This window comes from Rhinolophus hipposideros (genome assembly GCF_964194185.1).
Source record: "Rhinolophus hipposideros genome assembly, chromosome: 18".
Classification (NCBI taxonomy): domain Eukaryota; kingdom Metazoa; phylum Chordata; class Mammalia; order Chiroptera; family Rhinolophidae; genus Rhinolophus; species Rhinolophus hipposideros.
In genome coordinates, this window is record NC_138064.1 from 13,725,424 (window position 1) to 13,738,226 (window position 12,803).

Consider the following 12,803-nt stretch of genomic DNA (forward strand, 5'->3'; position numbering starts at 1 on the left):
ACCCCCAGAAAAAAAAAAAAAAGGATTCCTAGTCAGAGGTCTTATCAGAATGCTCTTATGAGTAGATGAAAATAGCTCACAATTCAAGGATTGTTGGTATTTGGTTGTTTGTGATTTGGTTTTAAAAATACACGAAGAAACTAACTTACCTACATAATTATTAAGCTTACAACTTTCTGTATAGAAAGTAAAAGGCTGGGGTTGGGGGCAAGGGGGCTGAGTCCCAAGTGAAGTCTGAATTTAAAATGTTTTACTGGATGTTGGAATTATATGTAATACCTTTAAGTCACTTTCAATAATTTATTTCCTGTTTCGTAATTGCCTCCTTAGTTTGGAGAAAAAATGCAGTGTTTGGTTTTTTTTGGTTTAATGACTTTCCCAACCAGTTCTCTGTCCCTTTTCTGGCTTCTAAACCTTCGCAGAGTCTATATTAGTGATTGTCAACCCCAGTTACATATTAGAATCTTTGGAGATGGGTCCTGGGCTTTAGAATTTTTTTTAAAGATGCTAGGTGACCCTCACATGCCTTTCTGGTTGAGAATCCTTGGTCTCTAGGCACCTTGGTGGTATAGAAATGGCTGAAACCGGGGCCAGCCCAGTGGCTCAGGCGGTTAGAGCTCCATGCTCCTAACTCTGAAGGCTGCCGGTTTGATTTCCACATGGGCCAGTAGGCTCTCAACCACAAGGTTGCCGGTTCAGCTCCTGGAATCCGGCAAGGGATGGTGGGCACTGCCCCCTGCAACTAAGATTGAACACGGCACCTTGAGCTGAGCTGCCACTGAGCTCCTGGACGGCTCAGTTGGTTGGAGTGCATCCTCTCAGCCACAGAGTTGCCGGTTCGACTCCCGCAAGGGATGGTGGGCTGCGCCCCCTGCAACTTAGCAACATCAATTGGACCTGGAGCTGAGCTGTGCCCTCCACAACTAAGACTGAAAGGACAACAACTTGAAGCTGAACAGCACCCTCCAGAACTAAGATTGAAAGGACAACAACTTGACTTGGAAAATAAGAGTCATGGAAGTACACACTGTTCCCCAATAAAGTCCTGTTCTCCTTCCCCAATAAAATAAAATAAAATAAAGAAATGGCTGAAACCAAATGAGACAACCTTTCTCATAGGACCCATCAGCGTCAGTTTTCAGACTCCTTGCAGGGGTTTCTTCTCAGCTTTGAAAGACTTATTCCAACTGGCCCACCTTTGTGTTTATCCCTGCCATTTCTCTAGAGGCCTTCCAAGTATTTAAATCACAAAACATAGGCAAGCAGTGAGTAATTCCTACACTTGAGCAGAAGATCAGATATTTTTTACACTAGATCATTTTTATCACAGTTTAATATAAGTAAAATCCTCTGTAGAGTCTGGTCTACTAGAGACAGGACCTTTTTTTTGGAGGTGGGGTCATTTCAGTGTCTATATCACCCAATACTTGACATGTATATTGGGTTTTCTGTAAATATTATTAATGTTGATTATTTTAATCTTGATTTTGTGTTTTCCCAGTTACGGCTTACCAACTTTTTCTCCTCTAGAATCCAAGCTTGTGCTAAATTTATATTTTGGTCAAGAGAGAGGGAAGGAAATATTTTTAGGTGCAGATAGGAAAGATGTCACGCTGTATGTAGATTTCAGGTGAATGCAATCCATGGTGTCAGAGCTGCCCTTTAAAGAAAAAAAATGTTGGCAGGTGGGGGTGGGATGGGTTAGAGGGAAAAAAAAGAGGAACAAATGGGAACAGATCTGCATTAATAAGTGTTCAGCCTGAGTCCCACTCTTATGTCAGTGTTTGTAGGTGGTGTTATTACATTGGTATTGGGTGATGGAAGTTGTGCACACTCTCATTTTTCACTTTAATTGCTTGCCTGAAAAGATCCTGACAGCTTCAAAGGTTACTGCTGGTTACATTGTTCATAACTCAGAAGTAATATGCATGTGCAATTTGCTTCATTATTGCCCACTAATAACCAATTCTGGAGAAAGTCCTAAAGCCACCAAAGGAGCCATAATTTGACATTATGGCTTCCTCCTCCTTTTTTTCCCAATCTGTATCCCGGTCTAAGAGTGAGCACACTGATGCTGTGGTGATGTGTGTGTGATTTTACTCTGATTTTCTTTCTATGAGCTTACACGATAAATTCTTAGTTTTTTTTTTTTTAAATCCAAAAAAAACAAGGCAAGACATAAAATAGTTCACATTTCAAGTCCAATGAAATAAACCAGCATTCTGTTTGTTTTGTTTCAGTTAAGATTTGGTTTGGCTGCACATAACTGAAAACCCCTCAAATAGCAGTGGCTTAAGTGGAAGAGTTTATTTCTCTCACATTCAAGAAGTTTAGAGGTGGTCAGTCCAGAAAGGGTGTGGGGCTTCACAGGTTGTGTTGCTCTACCATCTAAGACTTCCATTCCCAAGATTATCCCATATTCAATAATGGATGCAGGAACTCCAGTCATTCTTCCAGTCAGCAGAAGAGGAGAAATACCACACAGAAAGGCACATGACTTTTAGGGGGCTTCTCAGAAACGTTATATCTTATTGACCAGGACTTAGTCATATGGATGCACTTGTCTCAAGGAATTCTGGGAAATGTAGTCTTTAGTACAGCCGTGTTCCTAAGCGTGATGGAGGAAGAGGGGAAATGACTACACGGCTTTATTGTGCTTCACAGATACTGTGCTTTTTACAAATTGAAGGTACAACCCTCCAGCAGCAAGATTTACTCGCTGAAGGCTCAAGTGATGTTTAGCATTTTTTAGCAATATTTTCATTTAAAAAGTTTTTTCAATTACAGTTGACATACAATATCATATTAGTTTCACATGTACAGTATTGCGATTAGACATTTATATAATGTACAAAATGATCACCCTGATAAGTCGAGTACCCATCTGATGCTATACATAGTTATTATACTATTATTGACGATTCCCTAACGAAGTATTTTTTAATTAAGGTATGTATATTGTTCTTTAGACATTATGCTATTGCCACTTAATAGACTACATGTGGTGTAAACATAACTTTTATATGCACTAGGAAACCAAACAACTTGTGTGACTCACTTTATTGAGATAGTCTGGAATGAAACTTGCAGAATCTCCAAAGTATGCCTGTATTTGATGGCAGCCAGCATTCTCTGCCTCATTATGTGAATGATGAATCCTTAGACTTTCTGTGCGTCATCATGCCACTGACTATAAAATAGAGATAAACCGCAATAGTGCAGAGTTTAATTTCAAAACATTTTATGAGCTAAAGAACTGAGTAGTAGCTACGCCTAAAACATTGCTTAGTTAAGCCTCATTTCAGCCCTAGGGCAAAAGTACTATCCTTATCAACATTTTACAGATAAAAAACAAAACAAAAACAACAGCTAAGACTTTAAAAGGTTATATGGCTAGTACTAAACTGAGGCAGTTTGACTTGTGTGGAATTGCATTATAATCCTAAGCAACACCAAGAAGTGGGAGCAGCTGTTCCAAAAAGAGAGTTGTTACAAATAGTGAGCCTTAGAGACTCAGGTACCAGATCATTTAAAATACTGTACACAGAGTCACTTTTGACTCAGTTCTCTGTTTTTCCCTTCAATCTTTTTTATTTTCTCCCTTTTGAAATTTACCAATTGCTTGGTTTCAAATGCAGTACAACCTCTGACTTTTCTTTATTCCTGCTGGAATTCTACACCCAGTCGGTCCTCAGTCCATACTGATTAATTAGCTAAGTTCTATGATAACCAAGATTTTAGTCAGAGTAATGGGGGTTTTACTATATATCATTGTTTTTGTTTTGAGGGACATGTTCTGGCTCAAGTGGCTGCTGGAATGTGTGGCATTATGATGGGATTTCCAGCATTTCAGTTCCTATCTGTAGCATGAGTCCTTTATCTCTCCTTTCTTTGAGGCCCAGACTTCACGGTTCTGCAGAATGTCTTACCACACATCAGAAGCAGACCTCCTTTTCATGTCTGTCAAACCCTTTCACTTTCTAGTGACTTCCTTACTTTTGGTAATGAGGCACTCACATCTATACCATCAGAAAAATCTGGCATTTCCGTTTCTCCTTTTTACCAAATCTTACATGTTTATATTCCATTTTCTTTCCCAGTCTCCACACCACCACCAGTTTCTTTCCTAAACCACAGACCATACCAGTTTACACCTTGAGTGGCTCTCCATGGTCTGCAGTATTAAGTCTGAATGCTCGGAGAGCATTTCCAACCTTCCAGGATGTGGGCCCAATCTGAACTGTGAGACTCACGCTAGAGTTCTGGCCAATACCTGCCCGTTTCTGCTTCTGTGCATCTGCTCAAATGGCTTTCTATTCTGACTCACCATTTTCTCACCTTTTTTCTGTCTGGAGATTTAGTTTAAAGCTCATGTAGAATTTTCTTTCAAGAAATTTCTCTGAATCATGTTTTGTTTCTACAGCAGTTAGTATATTCCTCTCTGTTGGCATATATCATGGTCTTTCTTGGATTATTGTTAACTGTGAAGTGTGTCATCTTTCTTGCTCCACTGTGAATCTGCTGACTTAGAATTTCTCATGCGCCAGTAGCACATGGCGAGAATTTAGTGTGTCTTTCTTGAAATGAATTCAGTTTTTGTCTCCATGAAGAAAGTCCGAGCTTTTATCTAAGGCCATGCAACCTCTTATAGCATTCTTCTTTTATAGCTTCCTCACCAGCCTTCTGGCCTCTTGATTGAGACCACAGTAAAATAGCAGCAATTGTCATTGCTGGGAACAATAGGTCCATTTCTCATAATAGTCAGGGAGCTCTAAAACAGGGTTTCTCGACATTGGCACTATTGACGTTTTAGGCCAGATTCTTGGCAGCCATGATGGTCTCTGCAGGTTCTCTTGTCGCAGGTAAAAAGGTGAAAGAGAGCTTGGGTGGATAAATTACACCCTGTCACCACTTAAAGTATGGACTACTCATGTCATAGACATGGGGCTCCATATCTTATACTCAGGAAAAAAAATAGCTACCAGTCTCAAGCAGTCAGCAATGACCCTAGGAGTTTGAAGGTTGGTAAAGAGTTAGAAAGCATCCTCGTCAAAACTGTCTATTTCTAATAACCGTGACCCTCTGGCCATTTCAGGAAGAAGGAAGGCTGCAGCATGCTGTGTTTGTTTATAAATCAACCTCCTACAGCATTGTCCAAAGGGTTCTTGGTTAAATAATGTTTACAAATTCACTTGTGGAGAAAAACTCAGCCTACAAATGTGAACACGAATTTTTTTTTTAATAGATGGTGTTATTGTGCTGAACTGTGTCCCTGACTTTTAGATATTTAACTCGTAAAGTTTACAGCAACACTTAACTGCATCTGGATTTCACATTGAATTTGGGAAGGCAAGAATCTCACTGTAATTTGCACTGACTGCCCTGTAATGGAAATTATGGCTTGGGAAAAGTTTCAAATGACGTGCCTATAAACTAAGGAAAAGTTGATCCATTCAAAGGCTGGTTATGTGCAATTGTAGGATTTTTTTTTTTTTTTGTGGAAAGGGCCATTGCCAAGAAGAAATATTTATTTCAGCAGCTGAAGTAAACTAGCCATGAATTAAAAGTCAGTCTCTGTAAATTATTGGTTCATCAAATTTAGTCCTAAACGTGGAGTGAAAGTGGAACAGAACTATGTTGGGCTTTTACGAAAGCTATAAAGATTGTATGGAGTCCAGCGTTACAACCGGGCAGTGGCAGTGAGTTGACTTTAGAGGATGAGCAGCCTTTTTAACGGTCAGAATGCTGGCTTCATGGGACTCAGGGCGCAGAGCTTCTGGTCCTCGTGCTGCAATTAAGTGGGTTTGTGTCGGTAGGTGTGTTGTGTCATTGAACCTCCCAAGCGAACATCAACATGTCTGTCTGCTCCTTGGCTCTTGCCTTCCTATCTCCCTCGCCTATCATTTGTTTTAGTGTCTCCCATTCATGTTCAAGATTCTCCCTCAAATGTCTAGCGATCAGGACTGCTCTTGGCTCATGTTTAAGACTGAGGCAATAAAAAGCTGATGAGAGGCTCTGGAGGGAGGCACGGACAGGGCTTGTTGACCATGGACTTAACTGGAGGGAGATCATTTAATTAGGGAATCGCCAGATGTCCACATCTGGCAGTCTCTTCTCTGAGCCCACTTAACTTAATCAGAGAGGAATCCTCCTGACTGGCTGCCAGTGTTCTTGGGAGCAGTGGAGTAGGCGTATTTCCACTTTTTAATCCCCTTGTTTTCAGCACTGTACAGGCAGACCTTGGAGATATTGTGGGTTCGGTCCCAGACCACCGCAATAAAAGGAGTATCGCAATAAAATGAGTCGTAATTTTTTTTGCTGGTGGAGGGTCTTGCCTTCACTTTGTAAAAAACACAACTGAGAAGTGCAATAAAGTGAAGCATAGTAAAACGGGGTCTGCCTGTACTCTCTTTGTATCACCTCTGCTATGCTTTGTCTCCTGGTTCCCTGTCTCTAGATAATCACCCTTTTAAACAATCCTCCTGTTTTCAGCCCTGACACTTCTCTCTCTTGCCTTTTGTGCCTCCACCTCCAGAGCCTGTCAGAGCTGGTTTCTGCAGTGGGTTTGAGTCCTGGCTCACGGGTCGCCCCCGCTGCAGGCACTGGAGGTTGTAGCTTCCTCTCCTCTCTAGGTCACATTCCATCCTGAATTTGTTGTCCATCTTCCAAAGCACTGGTTGAAATCACTTGTCCGCTGACGTCTCCCCTTCTCTCCCTGGTGAGTTTATTCCTTGCTTTCTACTTTAGTGGGACCTTGGATGGTGAAGGAAACAAATCCCCTTGATCAATCTACCATGTTTAACCAAAAGTCTTCCATTCTGTCATCGTAAAATGAATTTGTGTATCCATTCAGTAATTATTTTGCATCTCCTAACCCTGGGCACTGAGAGACGACAGAAGTTGGGATAGTTCTTCACGCCTGAGAAGTGTGGAAAGGGGCAAGGATATCCCGGGATAATGTCTGTCCAGTGAGATACATACAGGAACAGTGCTGGCAGTGAGGAGGTGCAGAGAGAGGAGGTGAGATGCGACGAACTCGGCCAGTGGTGCTGTGGAAGGCCATACTGAATAAACTAAACTTCTGTGGCTTTGGAGTTCACATGTGGGGGGAAGACTGAGACCAGACTGCACCCGTTAATTATTACCGAGTGAGTCCAAAGAAAAGGGGTGTATCCAGCCCAGACCTTCAAAATCACTCTCTGGCTGGGTGGGCCTTGGCCTCTGCGGGGGTCTTCCAGCTCTGGGAACCGCCCACTCCCTTCCCATCCACACCCTTGCAGGCTGTTCTGTTGCCATACGCACTTGGGAGAGAGCCTGGCGCTAGGAAGATAGAGAATTTGAAGAAGGCCTTTCTCAAGGGGCCATCTTCCCCTCACTGCTGCCTCCAGCCTGCAAAGAGCTCGTTGTGGATGGGTCTTACTAGTCTTATTGAGAGGGAGTGCCACCGGTTTCTGACTTTCATATTATAAGTAATTCCTGGTGTGTACAATCCCGACAATATAGCCCTGCTGAAGCATAGCCAAAGCCCAGGAGCTCATTAATTAGCCTCAGTTAACCCAGCAAACAACCTTAGGCTGGAAGATAGCACTTTGTAGTGCTACCAATGGATGTCACAACTTCCGACACTGTCGCCATCGGTTCTCAGTGCCAGGAAAGCAGAGCCATGCACGCGGGCCTTACTGATGGAACACAGTGGTCTGTGCTGTTTGCCCCTCCTTGGTCATGTTGCAGTTCCAGTTCCTGTTGAGTAAGGATCTGAATGCTGTCCTTTCCTTATTTCTGTCATCTTCCTCGCTTTTTCTCCTTGCCACTTGAGAAGTAATGGGAACTAGTGCAGTGACATCGAGCCCATTGCCATTTAACTGAATCTATAAAACCATGAGTCACTAGGACCATATGAGCTACAGAAAGCTTTCACTCTGTGCCTGTGTCTACTGCTCACTGCAGAGCTGTGCGTCCCCCGAGGGAGGAAAGATGACGAGGCATAGCTCCAGAGTGGGGACTGCCCTCCCTGAGAGAATGCTGTGCCTGAGAAACTTGGACGTAAGCTGATAGGTTGTTACTGCTTGGGTGTTTTAAAATACAGTTTAATATTTGAATTCGGAGTCGTCAGTCAACTTGAACTCTGGGAGTGTGCAAGTGGTGGTATGAGGCAGACAACTAATCTCTCGGTGCGTTTTTTGGCTATACCCTACTCTGCTGAGAAGGTTTGGGTTTATCTTCCTGTCACTTCCTAGTGATATGAAAGTCATAGAGGGTTTATATGGCTGTAGAAAACCGCATTATAGAAATGCTTACATTCTTGCCAGTTGTCCGCTTTGGGAGCACCATGGGGCTATGAAAAACTCAAGTGTTTCTGTCCCACAGACCATTTCCTGAGGTGGATTTTATCCCTGAGTAATGGCAGCCAGTGTTCCAGTTTCATATTTTTATTGGCGCTGTAAACAAACAAGGCAGAGAAATGTCGGGGCGGTTGTGTGCTACAGGTATTGCAATTCATATCCCGTTTTTTACGGTGGCCACTTATATGTGAACAGTTTCTCAGTGGTGTGTCACATGATATAAGCGTGTTCTTTTTATTGAACTCGGTAATATCCAGGGGGCAGTGTTAGTCTCACCAGTTTATTCTGACAATGTACGTTCCGCCTTCGTGAGGAGTGCGTCCTTGTTCTGCTGTGAAAATCTCAGCCTCTTGTCATTGTAATCCTTTCCTGTAGAGAGTGTTTAAGCCTCAGACGGTTACGTTTCTGTCAAGAAGGGGGAAATAATGAAGGCAGCTATTATAGTTTTACTGAATGTGGAGTGCTTGGCGGCGTAATGAAATCCATAAAATGGTGAGTCGTGATCACCGCAAACCAGTCAGCCAGGAAGCCAGTGACGGAGCTGCAGGTTCTTTGTGGCCGGCAGCTGATGCTATTCCTGCAGTAGCTCTTGTGCGGGGCCTCTCCTGATTTGTGAAATTAGGCACCAAGTGCCTAATTTCGTTTTAAGAACTCGAGGCTTTCATGGATGTTCTGAAGGTTGTCCAAGGAAACGTCTAATCTGAAAAAGATGTTTTAGGCCTGGTGGATGTCTGTCTGGAAGTCCTGCTTCCCTGTCAGTTATCAGAGCCTGCATTCTAGAAAAAGGGGAGAATCCTGCCTGAGGTGCTTCCAGATGGTCTTTTTGCCATGGAGAGGGCACCATTTAGAAGCTTCTGGAAGTCCACTCACCACTCACAATTTGAGGGTATGTGAACATAAGTCTAGTATAGGCAATGGAATGTGGTGAAACAAAGTAAAAAAACAATGTTTTGAACCTTGCTTTGCAAATAGAATGCAAACATTCTTGATTCGTTGTGAAACAGTATTACAAGATGCAGTTTGTGTGACTGTCAGTGGCCAAATACCATTTATTTGAGCATCAGAAATGTAGAACTTTGTATGAGGTACTGGCTTTCCCTCCCCCAAAGAGATATTAGAGTGTGAAGAAGAAAAGAGTAATACATATTGTTAGTGTGTGTGGATGGGAGGGGTAGGTGGGAGGGCGGGGTGTATACCTAACACACACTGATAAAGGAAAAATAAATAAAAGTTGAGGTCGCTTAGGGAGGTAGTATTTAAAATATTTATGTAATTTGGAAAAAAAGAAAAGCTTTAGAAGATGGTTTGTGGAAATACTGTTAGATTGGGCATCAGTTACAGGAATAAAGGCAAAAGTGGAAGATATAAAAATATTTATTGGCCTCTTAGCTCTTTTCCCCTTTCTACACACCTTTTAAACTCAAAACGGTGCTCTTTGCTTTCAAAATAATATACCTTATTATTCTATGAAGGAATGGGTTGTCTCTATGAAGGAATGGGTTCCCATGTCTCAAAAGCTAAACACCTCAGTCATCCGTCAATTCCCAAACTTGAGGCAAAACTGTTTTGTTGCATTCTTGAGACAATGTCCGCACAGACATGTACAGTCATTGCCTTGTTCTTTCTTATGTTCCTCCCTTCTTACCATTTTCATGGTTTTTGTCTCCAACCTTTTGCTTCTTACTTCGTGAAGCACCAAGAAATACCTTGCAGAATTAGTCTGTCAGTCACCATTTACACACATGGCCTGCTCAGCGTTCTGCTGGACCATTTTAGGGATAACACACCTTTTCTCTGGAGAGCATTGTTCTCCTGACTCCTCTCCAGTGAACACAGGTGAAGAACACAAAGCATACCTCTCAGGAACATAGATGTACTTTGGGGTTCCAGCAAAATGAGATGAGTGTGTGTAAGGGTTGAGTGTGAAAACTGAGCTTCCCTCCAAGTGTGGTTTCCATGTGTTTAGAGAACCGCAGATAGTATTTGTAGACCAGTGATGTACAAACAGGCTCAGTTGTAAGTCGTATCCGTAATCATTGTAGGAGGTAGAGGAAATGCTGAGTGACTAGTATACATTCTCAGTTGGCGCTGCCAAAATCTTGAGACCCGACATGATGGAGCCATTCAGAGAATCTTTGTCTCTTGTTTCAGAAGTTGGCTTGCAAGAACCTGCAATGGCAAAGCCCCAGGAAGCAGGATTTTTGAATAGTATGTCCCTGAAATTCTTGGCACAGGAAAAACAATGAAGAGAACGTGAGATTATTAACTTTTAACACACCAAGAATAAAATGGCCACTACTGTCCAGTTTCAGTCTGGGAGCCCAAAACCTTGTAAATTGATGTTTATGCTATCATTTTTGTCCCCTGCCCCTCGCCGCTGTGTCTGCCCCTCTGCCCCCATCACCTGTTAATGCACTTTGGAGTTAGTGAGTGTATCTTACATCGACCACGTGCAGTAAACAGTTCCAGTGCGAAGGTGCTTGAAACAACATCTGTCATTACATCAAAAGAGGTGTTATTGCCCAAGTGCAGCTGGAAGCGTTCTAATAACGAGATGGTTTTAAACGAGGTTATAATGAAATCTGTGTGAAATGTCGGAACCTTTTTCTAAGAAAGCAAAAATGTGCTCAGTTTCCTCCAGTCTTATTATATAAACAGTGTTTTTGCGTACATTTAGCACAAATCACTTCTCTACATGAGAAGCTTGAAAATACAGTTCTCGTTGGGAAAAGTGCGTTTTTGTTTGTTTGTTTTGTTGTGTTGTGTTTGGTGCTGTGTTAGCGAAGCAGCCTTATGGAAGGTTACTATGGTGTTGAGTTCTGTCTCTTCAGAGGAAAAACCCCTCTGAGGAATGCGGTGTTTGTGGGTTCTGAGAATCAGTGTAAGAATTCCTGATCGAGAGTCTAGAAAAGTTATAATAAACTCATCATACAATTAAAAAAAGAAGAGCTGACCTCCAAAATGTGAATCCAAACCCAGAAACGTGTTCAGTGAATAAGAACAATACTTAGTAGATTTTCAAATTGATGGCGCTTTCCAATGGCATCTAATTTGTTCCAGCATCGAAGTGAGCATAATTAACAGAGGCTTTCTTTCTTAGGCCGATTAACCACCAACAACCATGCCAACATTGTAACTGCAAGCAGTGAAAACCAATATTTATGAGAGGGATTGTGCAAGAGTTTGTGTGACAGATGGACATTTTATCTCTGTTGATGTTTGGAATTCCCTTGAAAAGTAATGCAATATCTTGTTATTTATGAATGAATGAACAAACGATTGTGCTTTGCTGACTGGGTTTTCTTTAAAAAGAGGTATACTAAATTAATCTTTTTCTCTGTTTAGCCTTTGTTACTTTATATTAGGTGGGCTCATATATTCTGATGCAAAAGCTGAAAAATCATAATTGTGTTTTTATTACAGATACAGATCCACGTGTTTTAGAGAAACAAGAATTACAACAGCCGACCTATGTCGCCCTCAGTTACATTAATAGGTAAGCCATTTTCAGAATTTATAGCAACCTCATATCTGCCACATGTTTATTTTTTACATGTATCTTAACAGAGTAGAAAAAAATGTTTTCAGTTTTAAAATATTTACAGGAGATTATTGGAAATTAACCTCTATATGGAATTTTGTTTCTCTGATGGGAAAATGTAGAATGCAGTTCTCTGTGCATGTGGCTGAAAACATGACTGATTTATAAGCTCATTCTGGAAGTGTTTTGTATGCAGAGTTAGAATATGCTCTTTTGACTTCATAGGGCAGTTGGGGAAATTAATGGATTTATGTTTGAGTGAAACTTTTAAATCCTGGGGCAAAGAAGTACGTTATGAATTCAGAACATGGTTGGAATATCAGAATACATCAGGATATAACAAATTGAAATAATTTACTATCAGAAAGTTATTTAGTAGCAGCCCATCTTTTAGTAAAAACATTCTCAGCAAGTGACCCCATCTGTGTAGAGTAACGTGAGTTTTTATTGAAACTGAATGTGTGAGCACAGGTTTACAGAACAGTTCGAACTTGATCTATCAAGTCTAGAAAAGGACTTGGTGTTTCAGCCAACTTAAATAATTAAGGAGACAGTCATTTTTGGAGAGAACCTGAAATCAACTTACATTAAGAAGCACATACACTCAAAGAGAAAAAAAGCAAAGCAAAACTAGTTTCGAATGAGAATGAAAAACTCTCTGCTTGTAATTCAGTGCATGAATTTCTATTGACTGTCCCTTTTTTATATAAGGTGAAGAATGTTTTCAATCTCTTTGTACCAGAGCTAAAGTTCACAGTCTGAGGTGGAATGAATTATCTGTACTGTTTCATTTTTATGCCTTTTTAGAAAACTTATTCTTGTCTGCAAACAGCTTAGTTGCCTGTGCCGTTTCAAGCTCTTTTACGAAGTATGTTTTTAAAATGAATCGCTAACAAAAACATCTATTTGCATATCTACTT

General features: G+C 41.3%; 1 protein-coding gene across 1 annotated transcript in view; it reads left to right on the forward strand.

The window, feature by feature from the left end:
- The window catches only part of JAZF1 (JAZF zinc finger 1), a 307,976-nt gene that overhangs the window by 161,287 nt on the left and 133,886 nt on the right, over positions 1–12,803 (forward strand). Inside the window, exon 2 of the mRNA XM_081079665.1 lies at positions 11,766–11,838. Within this exon, the coding sequence (XP_080935791.1) occupies positions 11,766–11,838 (73 nt within the window). The remainder of the gene's footprint in view (positions 1–11,765; positions 11,839–12,803) is intronic.